At 41.1% G+C, this 23,225-nt stretch overlaps 1 protein-coding gene across 2 annotated transcripts; it reads right to left on the bottom strand.

Moving 5' to 3' along the window:
- Positions 1–1,725: 1,725 nt before the first annotated feature.
- Positions 1,726–22,844, bottom strand: DIPK2A (divergent protein kinase domain 2A). 2 transcript variants are annotated; one of them, XM_087818064.1, is made up of 3 exons: positions 22,188–22,844; positions 7,958–8,261; positions 1,726–4,543 (listed from the first exon to the last, which is right to left on the bottom strand). In XM_087818064.1, the coding sequence occupies exons 1-3, from the start codon at positions 22,842–22,844 to the stop codon at positions 4,212–4,214; spliced, it is 1,293 nt and encodes a 430-aa protein (XP_087674190.1). In that variant the 3' UTR covers positions 1,726–4,211. The 2 variants fall into 2 exon arrangements, with proteins under 2 accessions (XP_087674190.1, XP_087674191.1); XM_087818065.1 differs by lacking the exon at positions 22,188–22,844 and adding an exon at positions 19,545–20,140.
- Positions 22,845–23,225: the final 381 nt, after the last annotated feature.

The raw sequence follows: 23,225 nt of genomic DNA, 5'->3' as shown, positions 1-23,225 counted from the left end.
TATGCTTCTGGTTCTTAGAAGTTGCCTATTAGCCCAGCCGTTGTGGCTCAGCGGTTGAGCGTGGACCTACGATCCAGGCGATCGGGGTTTGATTCCCGGTCAGGGCACATGCCCGGGTTGCGGGCTCCATCCCCAGTGGGGGACACGCAGGAGGCAGCTGATTAATGACTCTCATCATTGATGTTTCTCTATCCCTTCCTCTCTCTGAAATCAATACATATTTAAAAAAAGAAAAAGTTGCATCACAGTACAGCAAAATATTGTAGGCAATTAGGAAATCATTGTTGAGCCCCAGGTCTGCCACTACCTATTTTTGTCACCGTGGGAAAATACTTTTCAAAAGAAAAAGGTCTAAAATGTTCTATTACAAAATTTAGACATCTAGCTAACTGTATAATCAACTACAGCCGTAACAGTCTACAGTGTACAATTGGTATTTTGTTTTTTTCACATATTAAAGAAGGTGCAAAATTAAAGCAGACAAGGTTACCCAAAACATTCACCTAGTTCAGTTGCTCAAATTTTTGTTTCTACTTTAAAGTTAATTTGTTCAAATCAGGAAAGGTAACATTTGCATTTATTTTATGTGTTGTCTCTTTAATGTAAACCCCACCCCTTTCCTTGCAATCTGTTAAACAAAACCAAGTCATTTACCCTGTAAAACTGCCCACATTCTGGACTCGTTGACTGCACCCCATGGTGTCCTCTAACGTGTCCCTTTGTGCTGTGCTTCTCTGTTAACGGATAGATCTGGGGGCTCGATGAGATTTTTCTGGCAGACGCTTCGCAGGCGGTGCCGGGCAGTCCTTTTCACTGAGTTGTGCTGGAAGGCACATCATCAAGACTGACCAGCAAATTCAGGTCTTCACAGCCTGATCCATTCATTTTCAATGAATAACATTTGCAGCCATTGATAATCATTATCTAGCTCTTGTCAATTAATTAGGACTTGTAAAACAGCAACATTTTAGCAACACCCCTTCTGCATTAACTGGAACAATTCTACTATCCACAGATTCTCCTCCCTTCAAATACCCGATTACTTGGGTAAGGCAGGATAAATGCTTGTTTCTCTCCCAGTTACCAGTTTCCCAAACAATTCCTCAACATCCTTCCAAAGCTGACTAAATTGGTTTTATTTCTTATTGCTATTATCATTTTGAGTGTATGTTAAAATCCACTTTTGTTATGTTATTGATCACCGAACACTCCTTGCATATGGCCAGTGGTTTAGAGCCCTTGCAGCTTGGTCTTGAGCTTTTAAGACACCACCAGTGGTATCTACAGCTTTTCTGCTTTAGTAATGCCGAGGTGTTACCGTTAATTTTTTAGATGTGAAATAATACTGTGCTTTTGTTGGAGGAGAAAATGTCCAATGTGTAAAACACTCAAGTACTCAGATTTTCTCAAAATAAGCTGGAGGCAAGTAGGCTGAGGAACAGAAATAAGTGTGGCCTCATGTTTTAAAATTAGTATTAACCATAGTTACACTGCTGTTTTCTATAATAAAGTTTAATACCATTTTAGTAATAAAAGCTAAAAATGTCATGATTACAGAAAAAAAGAAGAAAACACAAAGACCTTAAGTCCAGCTCATGCCCTCACAGATGGTTTCTGAAAATTATATCACAGTACATGCAAGAGAAAAAAACAACATCTACACAACCTCACTTTCCACTCAAGAAATATTTGGATATGTGAAGTTAAGAGACAGCCAGACAAGTGTGTTTCTTAAAGTACTCTTTATTAAGAGCATTAAAGTTGCAGAAACAACTTTATAGTGTAAAGGCACAGGGAGACAGTTTTGATAAAATATTCAAATTAAACAGTAACTTACAGTACAAAAGACAACTTTAATGCACATACAAACCCCAAATGTCTGATTCAAAAATATTTTACTGCGTCTATTAATGGGCAATGATTAAAAATATAAATTGCTGCTGTATAATAAATATCTGATAGTGAATATCTTGATAGCAAAGTGAACAAAATATTTATTGCTTTTCACATACATCACTTTCCCTGTTAAATTCCTAACTCTTTTACTGTCTTCTCAACCTCTTCCAAGATAAAAGAAATTCCACATAATCTCACAGGGAAACTGCCTCAAGCAGGATCCCTGCTGGCAGCTGTCTTCTCACTTCCTACTCTGCAATCACAATCTCTTCCAAAAAGTAAGATAAGCGTTTGCTCAACCACAGAAAGACAACCCCTCTGTGACCGGCAGCCCACGTTGGTAATGAATACTTACCCAACATAAAAGGTGCTCAGTTTTGAAAGTGTGTATTTTGTTTGAAGTTTTGAGTAAGAGGCTTGAATGTCTGACAAGTAATTTTACCTGTTCCCCTCAAAAGTTTTCCAAAGTAGTCAAACGTCAGCACAGTAAACTTTCCAGCACTGAAACGTTTGAGGGCTAGTTGATACACGTAACGCACTGATGTCGATGTAACAGCTAGCATACTGCAATCTATTTCACAATGCAGAGATCGTACCTTCTCCCGGTTCTAACCTGGGATTACCTTTATTAAGAACGTGCTGCTCTTTTTATAGCAACCTGGTTACAGACGGAACAAGTAGAATTTCCACCACAATAATAAAATAACATGAAAGCATCACCCTAATTTAATGAATGCTATTTCACTTAAGAAATGCCTACATTAAAGTATCTGATAATCACTGTAGTTACCTAGCCACGTCATGTTCAGACAGTGTGTAGCAGCTGGTAATACGCCTGGCACAGAGCAGATGCTCAATAAATAGTTGCTGAATGCATGAGAAACAGAAGGAAAACCTGGCTTTGGCTGTGCATATTTTAATCGCTTTCTGATTAAAAACCAGGTCAGTCTAGAATTAGATACTGCACACTACACCAAACTTTGCCATCTGAAAAAGTAACGACTTCAAACAGAAATAATATAAGATAGTGATCGTCAATATGTGTCCATTGTAATTTAAAAACAGCCCACAAATTTCACGTATTTTTACCCACATACTTAAACTTTGCTGTTTTGATGTTTAACAACTGGGTAATGAACACCAAGTTGGGCAGACTGGCGACAGTAAAAATTACTTGTCCATCAGTTAATGAAAAGTCACAATGCCTGATTAAACTCAAATGATGACAACCATGGTAAATTTTGCAAAACTGCTGATGAATAAAAGGTAGAATATCTTTAAGTTACCTATGCTGGGAGGCAGTACCTTAACTTTTAACATAAAAGAACAGCCAGGGAGATTTGAATTTAATGACAAAAAAGTACTGTAAGTGAGACAGTAAGAATGAGTGCGTGACCAATTTTAAACTCTAACCATGGGACTAGGTCTAATATTTCTTTGGCATATGCATTACTATCTTGCACTAGTTAGCATTTGAAAAATACTGGGTTATTTTTTTCTCTCAAAATTAACATCAAGGTGAAAACTGCTAACACTCTCTTCTCAAAGCCTTTAAAGGACAGAACGATATTTTTGCAACATAGGCCAACTTCATGTTTAGTGGACACTAATTGCTGGCACAGAGTGATGTAATGTTAAATAACCTTAAATGACCTCATGCTGTGGTAAAACCACAGAAAACAGGAAGAAAAGTATTTACATAATAAAATATTCGACTTTCTGAAAAAACAGAGTAAACCTGGGAATCTGCCCTAACAGAGAATAGGTATGTGCTGCTCAGCACTGAATGAAAATCAGCTCAAGTTTAAATGAGCACCTACAGTAACCCGAATGTGTACCACAATGAAAAACACAAAAATGCAAAAACAAACAAAAAAACCCTACACATTGGAAGGAAAAAGTAGCCTATAAAACAGGCCAAATCGAACTTGACATTCAACGTAAATGTAAGAGATTCACAAAATCATGATAGTAATGCAAACAAGTCAAGTACCAAGTACCCTTTGATACACAAGCCAATGTAGCTATCAGATTCATTTCCAATAGCTTCACAATGTTCATTAGTGCACTCAGGCATTCAAGGGGCAAAGCAGTCACAGCGCACGATTCCAAAGTGTAGAACAAACTGATCTGCAGAAGAACCATATGGTTTTTTAAAGAAATGTCTTCTTTTGATGGATGTTCACATAAGATGTATCAGTACACGTTTACCTTCCTCTGACTGTACTACTTCCAGATTTCTTTTTTCTAGATAGCTTTTGGTGGCTGTGTCAGCCAGCGCTATTTAGGCGGAGGACAGGGAAGCTGCCCATCCACTACCTCACGTTGTTACTCAACTGTGCCAGGTATTCGCGCAGCTCTTTCGCGGCCTGGAATCTGCCGTAGCGCTTCTTCGGGTTGGCGCACTCGTCCAGCAAGGCCTCCAGCCGGCCGTCTTTGGCAATTTCCCCCGGCGGGTCATGAAGGAGTCCTCCAGAAGTACCACGCCAGGTGGCATGTCTGGACAAGAGGTTCTGACAAACAGCATAATAATTGTGGTCCACAGTGGCACGAGCACAAAGAATTTCTTTTGAAAAAGACAAGCAAGCCTCCTTATCACAATCATCAAATTTGCTTTCATACCACACATCCCAATTTTCAGGTTTATCTGTAAAAGGAGGAAAAGCAGAGAGAGAAATACATTTTCAGAGTTTTTACTGCTTCCCAAAATATGACAATTCACTAATTAGCACAGTATTATTTGTTCTTAAAATTGTATTATAACTTTAAACATTTAAATATATTGATTATATACAAAGATTTAGTGGGAGCACACCAGTGCCAGGCAGAGGATCACACAAGGTCCCCACTCCTGAAGCGCTCAGTCAGAGGGAACCTTCCACCTACCGGTCAGGGACAGGCGGGGGGATGGCACAGGAACACAGAGGAAGCACTATCTGCCTGGGGCTGCAGAAGGCTGCAAAGGGAACACCTGACTTAGGCCTTAAAAGATAAGCAGGCCTAAAAGAAGATGAAAAACAGCATTCTAGGCCAAGGGTACAGTACCTGCAAGGCATGGACCTAAGGGACTGTCTAGCTAGCTCAGGACACAGTAAGTTCACTGTGGCTAGAGTGTGAGACAGGCACCCGGGGAGCAGGTACAGAAGAGGCTAGAAAAATACATTGTGCCTGTGTAGTCATGACCGTGATTTGTTTTACAAAAAGATAACTCTAGGCTGAAGACTGCAGGGACTAACATGATGACAGCAACTAAAGGAGGCCCAGAAAAAAAAAAAAGCCAGATTGTAGAAACATTTGAGACAAAAATTAACAGGTAAGTGTATGAGTAAATTTTAAGGGTCTAATTAGATGACAACATAGACACTATTAACATAACAGTGTTAATATCTGATATATAAATACTTAGTAAACGTAAAGTGGCTATGATATATTCAGGTGGAAATGTAATAGATGCAACTAGAAACAGACTCCAAGCTTATGACTGACGTTAGACGGACAGAATGCATAAGCACAAAAACCTTGATGAGCCCAGAGAATGGCTCAACTGTACTGAAAAACATGTTGAAAGCAAAGGGAGGAAATGACTGAGGGCAGAACCTTAAAGCTTCAGGGGGTTGGCAGAGGAGAGGTTAGTAAAAGGAACTCATTCATTCAGCAAGTAATTATTTGAATGCTTACTCTACAGCAGCCAAGGGTGTCTAATGACAAACAGAACAGATAATACACATGGTTCCTATCCTCACTGACTTACAATCAAGTGTCTGAAACAGAAACTGAGCAGGTAACTAAACATCTACCAAAAATAGTAGGAGATGCTAAGAAGGCAACAGGAGTTTCTGACAGTAGAAAGGTTTAAGAAAGAAACAACCTTCTCTGCTGTTGGGACAGAGGCGGAGTCTCCCTTAGAGTTAACATTTAAGCTAAGGCTTGAAGGACAAGTGCCTAGCAGTGTATGGAGGGCTGAGGCATTGTAGGCCAGAAAACTGCACAAGAAAACTTCCCAGAACTGGAAAGGTTCATTCAAGAAACCAAAGGCCACTCTGGCTGAGGCATCAAGGGCAACAATGGACAGAGGGGTATTAAACGTGAAGCAGAACAGGGCCAAGTAATACAGATATGCGCTGGGAGCAGGGGAATTTTACTTGAAGAACAATGGGAAGTCATGAAAAGTATTAATCAAGGGAGTGATAAGACCAGATTTATGTTTTAAAAGAGGAGCTCTTTAAGTAGACGGAAACCGAAGGGAGCAAAGACTTTCAGGAAGGCGTCACCAATCGGTGACTTTAGGAACTGGCCAGTGAGGTGGCTGCTAAAGCAACGCGGACTTCTAAGTCAGGTGTTAGTGCTGCGGGATGAACGGACACCCAGGAAGCAAGCAGAGGCAGATTTTAAAAACAGCTGAAAAGCAACAAACTTGCTTATGAAACTGGATTTGGAGGAGGTGGGAAGTTAGAGGTGATGATGCAGCAGGTTCTCAAAGAAGCTGCTCTCCGGTGTCTGAAAAGGGGTGAGCACACATTGCTTTTACTATTTAGAAGATAAAAGGAAGGACACCGAGGGAGATGCCGCCATCAAAACCCCCATTTCCCTGTGAAGGACAGAAAGAGAGTTCAGAAAAGAGGGTGAGTAAGTAGATCTGGCCTTTGCAACGTGGCTGTTTAGACCGCCCTACCAAGAGCCATTTGAAGAGAAGTGGGCAGAGCTAAGGAAGCAAGAATAGAGAAGCCATAGGGCTGTATTCATTCCAAGTCAGGAACTGGTATAAAATTGTAACATGTATTCCAGGAATGTCCACATCAAGAAAATTATTTAACTTTTTTTAACCCTGGCCAGTGTGGCTCAGTTGGTTGGAGCATCGCCCAATATACCAGAAGGTGATGGGTTCAATTCCCAGTCAGGGCACATGCCCAGGGTGTGGGTTGGTCCCCTGGTTGGGCCAAGTATGGGAGGCAGCTGATCGTTTCTTTCTCACATTGATGTTTCTCTCTCTCCCCCCCCCTTTCCCTTAAATCAATTTTAAACAATTTTTTTTACAAGCATTGGAATGAATATTTTAAAAGTTTAAGCAAGTTGCACAACTCTGTGAACATATTAAAAACCACTGACTTGGGCACTTAAAGAAGGAAAAGTATGGCTGCCACATCCGCTCACACAGTAAGAGGCAGGTGGGGGTGAGGCCTCCAGCAGGCAGGGCAGTCAGGACACAACCAGAAAGTAGTGTGGTGAGTGTGGAGTAGAACAAGGCACTGGGAAAATCAAGGCGCATTTAACGGGATCAAGCAAAGATCATGCAGAGTGTCAACTTAACAGACTGCTGTGACATTCACTGCATTCTCCAGGTACCACAAATTTGGCTTCTGTTCATCAGAGATCCGCATACAAAGGGAGGGGAGAGAATTAAAAATATAAGACTCTCACCACGAAGCAACCACCCTTCCATTTCTCTTTACTAAGTAGATTAGTTATAGAACCATAGGCTTTGTCCCCAATGCTTTAAAATTCCTATGGCATTAATTTTAAGAACATTTCAGACACTTGCCTAGCTACACTGTGAAGAGCTCACAAATAAATGGAGAGCAAAGTTTTGGGTGAGGTGTAATAATGTCAAACCAAAACTAAAGATTTACCGTGCTAACGAAAAGGGGAAAAATTCACTGTAGGGTCCCCGCAGAACAATGGAACACAGAACATCACGGGAAAATGGGCCTCCCTGAGAGCAGCAGTCTCTCCGGTAGCCTGTGACTAGTATCTACACCTTAACTCCGCATTAGACTCCTAACCAGAGAAGACAGCAGACTGTGTGGAAAGACGTGTCCATACACACTCAGAGTGGATCTGTGTCTGACTGCAGGAAAGGGATGTTGCACTAAATACGGAGAAGCTGTGACTAAGAATACATGTATAAAAAATCAGTATTTGTCGACAGATACTGGTGAAGTGAAACAAAAAAGGGTGCAAGGCTGCCTTCTGAGGAAATGAAAGACTTGTTTCATATAAATGTAAACATTACTTTGACAGGAAAAAACGTGTACAAAAACAAATCTCAAAGCTATACACTCACTTTGTCTGATTAGCCTTTTGTCGGCAACCAGAACATTTTCAGCATCCACAATGATCACCTTCCCATCTCGAGGCCCCACTGCGAAGTTGTCGAAGCTGACGTCCAGCAGGTAGAGCGCAAACTCAAAGTCATTGTTTGTAAGCTGCTCTGCAATTTCCATTAACTGCCAGGCAAGGTCAACTCGTTTCTCCCAAGGTGCGTTGAAGTAGCTCCACAGCTCTTCTCCAACGTAGTTTACAGCCACCATCCTTCCACAAGCTCCAAGATACTTTGCAAATGGCCAACCTTCATCAGACGGAAAACTCTACAAAAGAATTATCTTACTATTATAAGAGATTCTGATGAAGACATCCTAGGTCTATCCCCAGGTCCTCTAATAGAGATTGCTATTAGCCATGAGCTTGGATCTTCTTGCTGTAGGTAACAGGGCGAGACTTAATTTCTTTTCTAACTCATATCTTTACTATGGACCTGAACATTTTTTAAAAATAGATTAACTTTATATTATAAAGCTAAAATTAAAAGTATTGCTTATTAAAATCTCAGAACCAAATTGACCAACCAACAAAAGACACCTTTTTTATTACCAGAAGTATTGATGCTTTATTTTTTTTAAAATATATTTTGATTGATTTATTTTTTTTTAGAGAGGAAGGGAGAGGGAGAGAGAGAAACATCAATGTAAGAGATAAACATCAATTGGCGGCCTCCTGCACACTCCCTACTGGGGATCGAGCCTGCAACCCAGACATGTGCCCTGACCAGGAATGGAACTGGTGACACCCCCTCCTCACCCCCCCGGCCGTGCATGGGAAGACACTCAACCACTTAGTCACATTGGCTTTCCTGTATCTTTCTGATTTGTGTAAGGACAATCAACCAATCCTTTCTTCTGAATGGACTGCGCTGCAGGCCTATCAGGCAGCATGTATTTACCAAGCACCAGGCACTGTGCTACACTGGCAACAAGAGTGAGCTAAACAGACTCTAAAACAAAGACATTAGAATGAAAGACAGATGCCAAACAAAAATAATGATGAATATAATGTGTTAGTGACTAAGAAGTGGTGCGTGTCCTAGGGGTGGAATTCAGAGGATTCTGGTAGGTGCCTGTTTTTAACCTACCCCTGAGGACTGGTAAAGAGCAATCTGACATCATATCAATGCAACCTCCACTCCAAGTCCCTTTGGCCCCAAGTTACTCATTTCCCCTGTACAACGGCATATTTTCTGTTTACCTCTAGCCCAACTTCTTAGCAAGGTTTTCTAACAGATTTTATAACTACTGGAAGGATTAACATCCCATAACAAAAACCTTCCATGACCATGAACAAGTTATTTTCAAGTTAAGTAAAACAACAGGCTTTATCTGAGGTTCTCTCCAGTACAAAAATGCCCACCTACAAAAGGAGGGGAAGTCATATTTTAAAGAACTTCTTGGAAGATCGTATGACCAGAGAAGGTGTGTTTTAAGAGCCATTCCTTCCCTGCACCTTCCTTAAATTGGGGAAAAAATTTCTGAGAACATGATGTTTATACCAATACTGCAGGGGAAACAAAGCAAAACACTGCAGAACAGAAACACACCTACTTCTGATGAAAACTAAACAGTACACATACATGAGAACTAGAGATGAGGCTCTTCTTCTTGAACTTCAAGAAAATAAGTAACATTAATTCTCATCTCAGCTTTTCATAAAACTGAAAAAACTCAATAGACATATTAAAATTCTTATCAACTTTAAAAACAGAAAGATTTTAAAAACTCAACTGCATCCAAATAATTACCTATTTTCATTTGTGCTTCCTTTCCTCTCCATCAGTGCATAACTACTGGTTTGTAAATACAACTTTTAATTTTTTATTTTAATATCTTCAATTCTGCAATAAAGCACTAATTATGTAAATTAAAAATTTAGATACGATAGTATGAATCTTTAAATATAGTAAGTGAATTGATTCAATTTTATTTCAGAGGAAATACCTACTGATTCTTTAGCAATCAGGAGAAAGCACATTTTTAATCTCATACCTGAGAATTTGTTCCTCTGGGCACTGGGAAAAGTGACAGATTGCCTCCTATCCAGCGTGAAGTGCAAAAACTGTTTGCTAACCACATGTTATTCTCAACTTTTCCTCCCAACTTAATTGCCTACACGACCCTGAAAATTTAGTTACACAAAATATTTACAAAATAATTAACCGTTTCCCATAAGTATTCATGTATAAAGTCACGGGCATAAAAACTAAAATCGCTAAAAATATATGTGTGAGATTATATAGTTTTAACATGCAGAAAAGTAAAACCAAACACTCCTCCATACAATGTTGGTACATTATTCTCATGCCATATTGTAAAACAGATACAAACATATCTTTGTGGAAATAAAATGGTCTTTGACAACAGGAAAGAGAGAACCCTGCCAACATCTGCACATGTACAAATGTCTCCTTGTTTTTGGAGCCTTTCCAACTGGCAAAAAACAGTCAAATATATACTTCATTACCCAAGTCCCACACAGAAGAGTATGAAATATGCGAGCAGCTTTATATTTGTACAGTGACTTCCGACTGTTAACTGAAATCCTGTCACGCCTCATTTTAAGAACACTACAACTCTTCCATATAGTTTGCTACCTGAATCTTCTGGAAGAACTTTAATACATGAATTCACACTTCTTGCTCATATGACAAGAATTTTTCATTATATAAACAAAATTGTCAGATTTCATTAATGAGAACAGAATTCTATTAAACACATTGTATGTAGTGCAAAGAAAATGTTCAGAGGAAGCCAACCTAAGTATACCTGTATTCAAACCATCCTTCCCTAGCGCCGGCTGGGTGGCTCCGGTGGTTGGAGCATCGCCCTGTACACCAGAAGGGGTTGCAGGTTTGATCCTTGGTCAGGCAACCAATCAATGCCCCCCCTTCTCTAAAATCAGTAAAACATCCTCAGGTGAGAAGTAAAACAAACAAACAAAACAACAGCCCTGACTTAGGACCAGAGTTACCATGGTCAAGCCAAGCAGCTTGAGAGACAAAATTTTAAGACGCTATGGTTTGTATTTCTTAAGTATATCGAACAGTAAGAAACAAAACTTATTACTTCCTTATTACCAAACTCCCAGTGTATAAAATACAGAAGCTAGTATAAGAAGTTTATTGCCGCAGGCCACCCTTTTAAAATTTTAAACCAAATCTTCAAATCAGATTTTCAAATTGGCTAGAACACAGGCACATTGTTTAAAGTAATCTGAAATAAAATATATTTTAATGAATTATTTACAACTGAAAAAATATGTACAAATATTTTTCAGTCAGAAAAGAGCGTTTCAATGTGGAATGATTTAAACTATAATTGGATTACAGGCCCTCTAATTGTTCTAGACTTTTCATCAGGCTTGAATGTATGTCATAAAGTATATAACATGTAAAGTTTTCAAAACTAAATATTAGTTTAAGATTGTACAACTGCACAAAACAGTTATAATATTACTATTATATTTTAAAAGAAAACATCTGTTGGGTATTACTACCAATGTTAATATTAAAAATGGATATTTAAGTATTAAACCATTAAAGAAATATTAAATGCCTTCACTGTTAATTTACAAAATAAAAAGTATTTTGAAGATGAAACAAGATCAATCACCATGTCTAGGTATCTTCTTTTTTAAAAAAACAGAAAATTCTAAGTTACTTCTTGGATATCATAAAACTCAAATAATATAAATAACAATAGTATATGTATTAACAGTAGCTTAAAAACAAGGTTTCAGAAACAAATAAGCGAAACCACTATGGTCACCTTCCATTTTAAGAGAAAATAAAATGAAGGTGACGTAAAATGTCTATAATCAAGATAAGAAAATTTAGATAATTTTATACTCTTTATGGTGTATAATATAAAATTCTACATTTAAAGGACAATATTGTATAATCAGTAGAATAATGAACTTAAAAATCAAAAGGCTAGCTTTTAAGGTCTACTTTCCCTCTGCCTCTCACTAGCTGTGTGACCCTGGCAAAGTCAAAACTTCTTAGAGCTTTAGTATCGTCCTCCGTAAAACAGTAGTATCTCTTTGCCAGACATTCATCAGGCAATACAAGGACCAAAGGAAAAAACAGTGTGAAATGTTCTTGGTAGACTTAATGCTATTTTATAAAGAAATGCTTACCAAAACATTTCAATACTTCCTAATTCAATCTGCTGAATAAAAAGTCCAGATACTCGTCAATAGATGTGCTTACTGTGTTATTACCTGCCTGAAAGCATCTACAAATAATGAACTCCTTCCAAATATAGCCAAGAACCATTAAATCAGAAGTACATCTTCACTGTCCTCTAGCAGTTTCTACTTTACAATGGGATATATAGATTAGTTACCAGACTTTAAAAACACTGTGCTCTGAGAAATATACAGGGCAACCACAAGTACTAAACATACAATATTTAAAACTTGGTAACACATATACACAAAAATACAGTGTCGTAACTTATTCCTCATTGAATAAGTAAGCAACACAAAGTAAATTCTAAACGCTGACGTAACCTATCACCTATTTATTGATCAAAAACCAAGTATGTTTATGTGATCAATAAAAGGATGTGGAATCTAACCCTGGTTGTAAATCTAGTTCAGTCTTATTATCACGGTTTAAGTGATTCGCCTAAACTCAAGAGGCAAAGTCAGGCAAATACAAGCGCTCAGCCAGGGTCGCAGTTTCAGAAGCTTCAGACCCTGGAGGCAACAGTGCATGTACCTCATGCTCCTGTTACGCAATGTGTCCAGCGGTCTGGGGCGCAGCCCCACAAAAACACACACTGTGCTGCAAAAATACTGTGAGATTATTCATCCTCATTGGGATAAAGTTCATAAATTACCTCATGTGTTCTCACATTTAGTGTTTTTTATTTTTTATTTTGACAAAACCTATTTTCCACAGGATTTTAAATCTGTAATTGCCAATAAGAGACTGCAGCAACCCACCTTTCATTGACTACTACTATAAGCAGCTGGAGTAAAAAGCACTGAGAATTGCTGTGGAATGACAATATTTTGAATTAAAAAAACCTAGATCTAGCCTAACTTCACCATGAAATGCTAAGTAAACAGTTGTAAATAAAATATAGTCCTATTCTCAGGAAGCTTTTTTAGTCTGAGTTGGGGGCAAGGTTATTAAATACACATAAAATTATAAGTGACAGAATTTGTTACAAATTACAGAAAAGTGGAGTACATCCAGAAAGAGCAGAGACCTATTTTAGGTCATGTGGTAGAGGACCACGTGTGTAAGGGAGGGCTACGAGGGCAGAGAGCTACAGGATGAGCATTAGATTAAACAGACAGGAGGGGCAGCGAGAATCTTCCAGGCACACATCAGAACCAGAAACTACCTTCTCACAACCAGGTGGGGCAATGGCCAAAGCAGCTGCAGTGAAATTAATAGGAAGAAACACCCTGAGGTAGTGAGAGTCTGGAGCAGGACCTAGGGCGATGATGGGACTTAATACAATAAAACACTAACTCCTCAATGCAGTCTACATGCTATGAAAAACCCAGATACATGTGAAACAAAGCCTTAACATTAAAAAATATCTTACATACTAGAATTAACCAACGTCAAGTTTTCACACGATCGCGATACCTTGTGATCAACTGACGCTGCTCTACCAGGTCAGGAGAGTCATGAAGAAAGGAGACAAGGAGTGCGTGAGTAAAAATACGTAAGACAGTACCGCTGGGTTTTATTCATGCATTTACTTACAATGAATGGCATGTAACTGACATATTGAAACACACAGTAAGGTCAATTCTAGCCCTGGCCTGTGTGGCTCAGTTGGTTGGGTGTCATCCTGTGCACCCAAAGGTTGCCAGTTTGATTCCCAGTCAGGGGCCATGCAGGAGGCAACCAATTGATGTTTCTCTCTCCCCTTCCTCTCTCTAAAAATAAATAAAAATATTTTTAAAATTAAAAAAAATAAGGTCAACTCTAATGTGGTTGTGTTCTAATACTTCTTTCCCTCCTTACATAACCAAAAGTAGGACTTGCATACTAAATTTAAAAAACCATAATTCCTGCCAAGGAATAGAAACTATTTTATAGTCATTTATTACCTCACAACATACCATTGAAAGGAGCATAACTTTGCAGTTCTCCTAAGGAAGAGATGGGTAACAAAATTGTTTTTTCTTTAAAAAACAGAAAATTCCTAGTAAAAACAAACTGACTTAAAAAGAAACCTACCAATAATGAAAACATACAACCTAAGATGTGGTTAAAGATTTTCTACAGAATTGGCATTTCTCTGCACTCACACAACCACACACAAATTTAAACTTGAGAAAACTTTTATAAAGTAAATGTTATCAAAAGCACAGAAAATGCTTAAAGGTTCAACTTAAGTTTCAAAATTATTTTTAAAACCCCAAATTTGAACTAAATTCCATTGTAGTAATGCGTGTTATAACAGCTGTTCATAGAGATTAGTCAACTGTACTGGTGACAGACTAGTATGTTCACAGTTTTGTGAAATGTCTGGGGGGGGTGAACACAGTAAAATTACTGGGATAATTTAATGGTTACCTAATGTTTGCTAAAATTACTCTAAAACCTTAGTTTTTTAATTTATGCTACCAAATAGTGGCCAAAATCCATTGCAAATACTGGAGAATCTTAATAATCTCAAGATTTTCAAGTCACAGAATATGTCCCATTTATTTCATTAAATGATTTTCTGAATGCCATTTTCCACCCACCTAGATTCCAACAATATTAAGCAATATTAAGTAATGCCTTGAAAATAGTAAGGTTGTGCTATTTCACTGAATATCATATCCAACAGCTGTATCTAAAATTGGAAACCAATGTGAAAACACATCAACAAAAAAACTACCTACGTTTAACAGAAATAAATCATCAGTTAAATAGCTTAAGAAATGCTCTCTACCAAAAAAAATTTTTAAAAATCACTTGGCCACTAATTTTAAACATGCGTAAACTTACTAGTCTCCACTGACTATTTCTTACCTACTCTCACAACCAGCGATCGTGATCCACATTTCTAAGTTGAAATACACCTACAAACACCAATCTCAACATTCACTCCCAATAAAACAAAGATTCAAGGAAAGAAAAAAAAGACATGAACTTCTTTTGACCTAATAACCTAAGAATGCTGCCTTCCTTTCTTTAGTCAATATCTGATTTTTTTAAACAGTCTGCCAAGTAGAACAGTACTAACTTCCCTGGTTCCTTTAAAACACAAAGTGAATTAACACAGCCCTTCGGAAGAATAGCAAAATATTAGTCTCTTTGCTAAATACCTGGTGCCTGGTTTTGGATTTGTATTCCTATTGCTGCCTGAAATTTAATGCAGCCAAAACAACTCTTGCTTCCCCTACTCGGAAGCCGTTCTTTCCCTGGGCTTCCTCATCAGAATAAGGAATAGTCCGTGTAGCTCAGACCAAAACCTAGGAGATACCCTTTATTTTTCTCTTTCCCTCACACTTTAATCCTTTTGTAAGGCGTCAGGTATTTCTCCAAAATATACTGGGTCTGACCATTTTTCATAACCTCTGCTGCAACCATCTTAATCCAAACTACCAAGTTCTCTCCCTCAAAGTAGTTCTCTTGCCACTCAGAAGCCACCCTCCACAAACCCTGCCCTGTGAAGCCCCTGCTGCTTGCGCTGCTGTGAAGAGGCAACCCTAACTCCTGAAGCACGGCCACGAGGCTGCAGGCTAGGCCTTGCCGGCCTCCTCCCTGACCCCCTGCCCTACCACGCTTCCCCATTCCCATGCTTGGGCCTGCTTGGGGGCCTCTTAATTTTCCATCTCTCTTGGCAAAAAACCCTCTGCCTTCAGAACTTAGCACCACTGGCTTTTTCTCAGCATTCACACCTCAGCTAGAATGTCCCTTCCTGGCCACTCGATTTAAAGTATTCTATCCCCAATCCGATTCTCCATCATAGGATGTAAATTCGAAATTACCTTGTTCTTTATTTGTTTGCTGTCGACACCTAAAGCCCCAGAAAGCAAAGGCTGCACAGATGGTACCTTGTCCTGTCAACTTTACTATATCCCAAGGGCATAAAGATCAGTTCCTGGCACTACTGCGCAATGCCACGGGATGCTTGCCAGGTCCCTTCACTTCACAGTTACAACTCCAAATGAGCACAAGAAAGGCAAACTGTAAAGACCCCGAAGCAGCATAACTGCCTACCTGAAATAATACATCCTTTAAGATTCTGTCCCGGAGTTTAAGAACGCCTATAAATAACCCAGACTTAACCTCTATCTTTAAAAGTATTCATCAATGAACTAAATGGAATTATTAAACTGTAATAATGATCTAAAGACAAAAATTAAACTGTTTGCTTTGTATGACTAAACCCTTACCTAAACCCCATTTCCTACAAAATTAACTCTATTCACTGTACTTCATGTGGCACAAATCCCTAACGTCCCTTTTAATTTCTGTTCCAAAAACACTACGGCCTGAAGCAGCAGCCACATAGGTTTTTATGATATGTGTACATGTAAAAAGGGTTTACATGAACGTTTGCTATACGAAGAGCAAAATTTATGTATTTGTAAGACAGGCATCAATATAATGTAGTAAAGAGTGTTTAATCTTTAAAACAATCCTGTTGTGTTAACATTCCCACGTCACGGATTAAAAACTCAGGCCCTTAAACATTAAATCGGTTGTCCCGTGCCACCCAGTAGCTTTAAGGTCGTCTAGAATGCTCTCTCAGCACTGCCCCCATGGCGGCTCCCACCTCCCCACCTCCACCCATGGGCAGGATCGCATTAATCCTTCAGGGCCCAATTCCTGTGTGAAATCTTCCCTGGTACCCACTCCTATGAAGATACACGCAGCTATCCTTTCCTAAATAAGTTATATAATGGGTGTGTGCATTTTTGCAGGGCTTATTATGCTGTATTGATTGTAATTATTTATATACTTACCTCCTACACAGTAAACTACTTGCTGCCTAGAAAGATCCTTCCAATCCAAATGCCTTAGACCAGACAATTTACCAAATGAACAAGTAAAATTCAGTCCTTCTGATTCTAAGTTCAAGACTGTAAGTCCAAAGAGCTTCCAGTTATTTCACAGATAACTTCTCATCAAGAATCTATTTTTAAAAAAGACATACAAATGGGATAAAATATAAAGTCTTTCAGGGTCTATGACCAGGGTGAGTAACTATCTTCATCTTACACTAGTAATCTAGTCTTAAGACACTTTACAATCATATACTAAAGTTCACTGTATATGTAGGAAAAACAGTTCGTGTAGGGCTGTATATGTAGGGCTTATTTTAAGGCCCTATTGGTTTAATATACAAATAATGAGTGAAAAATGAAGAAAGAAAAAATGTCAGCATTCTAAAGAGTCAGCAGCAATGAGAGCAACACAGGAAGCAAGCCAGAGACCATAAGCTAGTAAAACAGAGACTAAAAGCTAGTCTGAAGATCCCGAGAAGCTGAACACCCATGCCAAGAAAGAAGATTCCCCCCAAATTAAGCCTTCTATTTCCCACCAACACCCTTGAGGAACATGTGCCGACCCATGAAGAGGAAGCATGAAAAAGAGTTTGAAGATTAGACAAAAGTACAGAAAAACCCTCAGAATCAATAATGGTCAAAAGAGATAGATTAATCCAGAAAATAGGCCATGGTGTCAAATGATTTAACTCCACCGATCCCAAAGTGATGCTTTCCTAAGAGTTACTGTCTATTTCTATGATCTTTCCAAGTCTCCCTCTTTTGGGATCTGAGGTATACAGAATTATTTTTATTTTTGTTTGCTTTTTCATGAAGGACATTCAAGCATCAAAGTGTCACTGAAACCTCCAATGAAAAACAGTAACAACAAAAACCCTCTAGACTTAAGCTTATGAATGTACTAGATAAAATGTGCTCTACTCAGAACTACCTAGTCAGACCATCTCTGAGGCCTGAATCTGAGCATGCAGTTCCTGCAGCTGCAGCCAGTTGGAGGGGTACGTGGCTCCCCAAGCTGTTGCTTGAAAAGAAACCCGAGACAAAGTCTAGAACATCCTTTCTAAATGCTAAATAGACCTACAAGATCCTTGGCTACCTTTACCTCCATATTTTTTCCTGTAAAGGCAGTCTCTGGTAGTTTGTTTTAATATGATTTCATGTGTACAAAAAGTTTGGGATAGAAAGACAAACGTGAAAAAGGGTTATCTATCTAGTCTGGCCAAGTCCCAAGATCCCCAACCCCCTTTGAGAAGAACTTAAGCCCACAAATTAAAGTCAAGCTCAAAAGAGAAGTAAAAAAATAATTTCTCGAGTCAAGAGTTTGACAGTCACAGGATGTTGGGGTTGAAAGGAAAGGAAACCCAAGTCTCATTTTATAGATAAGTAAAATGAGCCCCATAAAAAAGTTTATCAACCTGTAATTAGGTAAACAGCTGTAATATTTTGTTTACTTCAAAAACTACAGCTTAGACAGTACACCTTAAAAATATATTCTCCTGCAGAAATGATTTTTAAGGATAAAAACAACAATAATCACTCAAAGTTTTCTGTAAATATTCATCCTGTTATGTAGGAATGTACTAAATAAAAACATGGTTGATGGCAGATTTGTAACTGTTTTTAAGGTGATCCATTTCCAAATAAGCTTCAAAATAGCTGATCAAATACACTAGATAAAGTTACTTTTACCTTATTTAACATTGAGTGCTTACATGCGTGAGGCACTACGTAAGGTGTTTTGAAAGTATCATGACATTTACAGGACTGCATTGCTTAAATAATGATAGTTATATACTATAAAAATTAAGGCAGTCCTATTAAAACCATGATGCAGAAAACTTAAGGGAAATAAAGTTCTACAAAATATAACAGTAAAACAAATTCTCACCTCCACCTCCCTGAACAACCAAGAGCTTCCTTCATTTCTAGAAACAAAACCATCTTTACTATCTCCAGGTGAGAGAGTCAGAAATACAGTCTGGACGTCAGGAAATCCGGACGACATTTTCCTCTCACACACAACTTCTTTAGCTTCAAGAATAGGTAAGTACAAATACTGGTAGAAAATTTACCAATGTAAGAACAGAAAACATGTTGCCATCCTGCCAAATACGCCAACACCTCAACTTCTGAATATTCCAAGAATGCTATTACACAATACAAAACCAACAAAGTCCTTCTCCCAACTTTTGTTAAGAATAGTTAGATGTCAGCTCAAAAGACTTTTTCTCCAAAGTAATTAATTTTTAGGCAATATAAGATAGGAAAAGTCTAGCTTTTCACCAAATGTCCAAAACTTCAATAAGTACTTCACTCTCCTGGGGGGAGGTAGGGGGGGAGTGAGCTCCTCTTTAAACTGTAAAACACACACTTGTATCCTTACAAAAACATTTTTAAAAATACATGAACAAAAAATGTATACAAATAGAGAACTAAATTTTAGTGAGTTTCTCTACTATTATCAATTAATGTTCCAAAAGTAACAAAAATAGCTATTAACAGTTTTATATAAACTAGTATAAATACTGAAGTTATACACATTTGTCTAGATAACAAAAAGTAATGACCATGATTTGACTTCGTGTGTAAGAAGGATCTTTGTACTTGATCACAGCATTTTGAGATTCCTTTCATTTCAGTGGTTGTAGACCATCATCAGAGCTCAAGTAATACTGTCCACACTTCTTAACTCACTAGTTTTCACCAAAGATGAAGTGGTTCTATAAAGAAAATAGCAGCTCTATGAAGATCTCATTTAAAAATACGTCTTATTCTACTTGCTTATTCATCAAGTAAAAAAAAACCACATCAACATGACTGGTACTAAAGACCGGAATTTATATTTCACACAGCATGTACAGAACTGGGGTGCCTAAACTGAAAATAAAATTTACAAATGCCAGTCAACAATGTTGATACCTGTATTTCCTCACATACTAAAAACAAACTCATCCTACCTATAACCCATCTCTCTGCCCACTCACTCTGAGCAATTGTGTCACTGGTTTAAATTACAAGAACAGAACTAATTTTTTTAAGTTGTTTATCATTAAAAGACGAAAACAGCCCTAGCTGGTTTGCTCAGTGGTTAGAGAGTCTGCCTATGGACTGAAGGGTCCGGGGTTTGATTTCCGCCACGGGCACGTACCTTGGTTGCAGGCTTGATTCCTGGCCCCGGTGGGGGCATGTGAGGGAGGCAGCCAATTGATGTTTCTCTCTCTCTCCCTTCCACTCTCTCTGAAAAGCAATGAAAAAATAGCCTCAGGTGAGGATTGACTAATAAATAAATAAATAATGAAAAGAGAGAAATAAAGAGTAAGTTTGGGGGGAAGAGTTCATCAGAAAACACAATACAAGCACACAACTATCTCAAGTATAAGCTGAGTGTGTCAAGGCAACTTCAAACTTCGAAAAATAGAAAACCTTCCCAAATAAAGCAGGTTTACCTTAGAGCAAAAATCAAATGCCCAAGTTTCTCATATTCGAATGCCATGTGTTTCTAAAAAACTACATACATGACACATAATGTTCTTAAAATATTAATTTTAATATTAGTTGTTTCTAATACGTCAATAGTCAGCATTATCTTTCAACGGGCAGCCACTATTATAAGTGCAGAGAATGTGTATTCTACTGCTATGGCTCCTTACTAACATTTTCAGTCCCAGGGAATTTGAGAGACTAATCTACTCAGCAAACTACAATGCTAAAGCTTTCTCCAGGGACCACCTTGCTAACATATCCATCTATTTCTCAAAGAGAAAAGGCAGTTTAAATGGGGGGGAAAGTGTCAAATCAAATGTATGTATCACAAATACAGACTTAAACTTTAGCGGTTGACTAGTTTTCAAACTACCAAGTAAATTTCTTCAATGGACGTTGAACCATTTCACTGTTACAGAAAGTAGTATTTAATATACAACACATCCTTTGATGTAGTTACATACTATATCCTATCTCACCTTAAAATTTACCAAGAACCACACTAAAGTTTTGTTTGAAGCAAAATATTTATTTTGTGTTACAATTATTTGGCTGAACTAATCAAAGGAAACTGGTTTCTTTTAGCTAAGAAGGGCAGCAGAACTTGAGAAAAGAAAGCAACCTGAATGAGTGTGACAGTCCTAATTTATGCAAGAACGCTGCACAAACCCCCAGCCATCAGTGACATTCTTAACAGCACAGAAAAGACATAAATTATATCAAAATGATTTGTGATTAAATTTAAATAATGGTTTTTTTCCCCCTTGTATTTAAAATACTAGTCAAGCTGGTGTGGGAAAAGAGGAAGTAACTTCTCCTGCGGTTGCAGGAGGGATCGCCCCCCAGTTGCAGCCGCGACCCAAGGGCAGGGCGCTGAAGCTGGGAGGGAGCGTGCAGAGTCTCAGCACCACTCCCAAGGTAAGCACAGCTTTTTTTTTAAGGTTTAATTTTCTTTTTTGCTGTCACCAGTAAGAACTCAACCTACTTCCCTAAAAGGCACGTTTGTTTTCAAAAGAAAGTGAGGAGCGAGCCAATGACTAAGTGAACCAGAGAGCGAAGGGACCGTCCTTCCTCCGGGCCTAGCGCGTCCCCCGGGGCGCTCGCGGGAGCGGCGACCGGTCCTCGCGCCCGGCCCCGGCCCCCGCCCAGGAGGCCCTCGCGTTTTCCTCTCCTCGGTCCCCCCGGAGCAAGGACCCGCCTGACCCGCCCCTGGCCCCAGCCCCGCTCTCTGTCCCTGCCCTCCCAGCTTGCCCCAAGCCAGCTTTTCCGAGGCTGTGCCAGGTACGCGGGGTACGCGATTAAACAAAGGCAGCCCCGGCGGAGCGGGCGGCCAGGCCGCGCGCAGGGGGCAGGCGCGGTGACCTCCGCCTGAGGGGGGCTGGGGACGGTCCGCGGACTCGCCAGCAGCCTGCCGGGCGGTGCGAGCCGGCGGTCGCGGCGGGGAGGCGAGGAGGACCGGGGACGGCCAGCGGGAGGGGCATTTGGGGAGCGTACCGGACGCGCTCCCTCTGGCGTTGAGGGCTCCGCGGCCAAGCCCGAGATGCGCCGCGTCCAGGTGACCAGGGCAGGCTCCGCACCCGCCGGGTCGCCCTCCGCAGCCCCGCCCAGGCCCAGGGCCCCCGGCGCTGCCCCTTCCCGCGCCCGCAGCCCGGCGCGGACGGGCCGGTGCACGCCGGGCGCCTCTCCCGGCTCCGCAGGCCGCCCGGCCCGGCCCGCCGCGCGCCTACCTGTAGCACCAGCGGCTCGGGGTTGAAGGCCAGGGTCAGCAGCAGCTGCATGCGCTCCGAGTCCTTGAGGTTGCGGAGCAGGAAGCTGCCCGAGTCCTTGGTCTCGGCGTAGCGGCGCACCAGGCGGTCGAGCAGGCGCTGCGAGGGGCAGTGCACCAGGTCCGACCAGCCCTCCACCGCCTCGGGCGTGAGCAGCCGCACGTCGCCGTTGAGCCGCGCGAACTCGGTGCGCGGCATGGCCTGGAGCAGGTCGCAGCGCGGCCGGCCGGTGGCCCGCTTGCAGATGCTCTGGTCGAGCTGCGCCAGCTCGCGCTGCGAGCCCAGGCGCTTGAGCACCACGCGGCGGCGGCCGCCCTCGCGGGGCTCGCCGTACTGCGCGAAGTACACGTTCTTCACGTTGAGGAAGTCCAGCAGGCGCAGGCGGCCCCACGCCTCGAACACCACCTGCCCGTTGAGGAAGCGGCGGCACCAGCTCGTGCCGAAGCACGCCGGGCACTTATTGAGCTGCAGGAAGCGCCGGTCGGCCAGCTCGTTGCGCTGCCAGGAGGCGAGCAGCGACGGCGAGTGCAGCACCATCAGCACCAGCAGGCTGCCCAGCGCCGCCAGCTTCAGCGAGCGGGACAGGCGGCCCAGCTTCGGGGGCACCAGGCGCCACATCCCGCCCGCCGCCCGCCCGCACCCGGAGGGCGAGGGCACCCCCGGGGCGCCCCCGCCTCGCCGCCACCCGGAGGGCGACCCGCAGAGGCCCCGGACGGGAGGCGGAGTAGGTGTGAGAGCGAGACCGGGGGCGGGAAGGACCGACCCGAGCAGGCTGCGACTTCTCCCCGCCACTAGTCCCCACAACTCTGGAGCTCCCTCCTCCGAGCTCCCCGCCCTCCGACTCCCGGGCGCCTCCTCCCAGCCAGCCGAGTTATAGGGGAGCGGGCGGGGAGGGCGCGCGGGGCCCGAAAGCAGCGCGCGCACGCGCACGGCACGCTCGGGGCGCGCGAGCTGCGGCGGCGGCCGCCCGCGGGGCGCGCCGAGCGAAGGAGCGACTCA

This window comes from Miniopterus natalensis, chromosome 6 (genome assembly GCF_054644295.1).
Source record: "Miniopterus natalensis isolate mMinNat1 chromosome 6, mMinNat1.hap1, whole genome shotgun sequence".
NCBI lineage: Eukaryota > Metazoa > Chordata > Mammalia > Chiroptera > Miniopteridae > Miniopterus > Miniopterus natalensis.
The sequence above is the reverse complement of the archived record's forward strand: the minus strand, read 5'-3'. Positions and strand labels throughout refer to the sequence as shown.

Coding starts and splice junctions, on each gene's coding strand:
- DIPK2A (XM_087818064.1), bottom strand. CDS start 22,844: ATGTGGCGCCTGGTGCCCCCGAAGCTGGGCCGCCTGTCCCGCTCGCTG. Junction 8,262..22,187: donor CCGAGCCGCTGGTGCTACAG/GTAGGCGCGCGG, acceptor ATTCTTTTGTAG/AGTTTTCCGTCTGATGAAGG. Junction 4,544..7,957: donor CAAAAGGCTAATCAGACAAA/GTGAGTGTATAG, acceptor CTCCTTTTACAG/ATAAACCTGAAAATTGGGAT.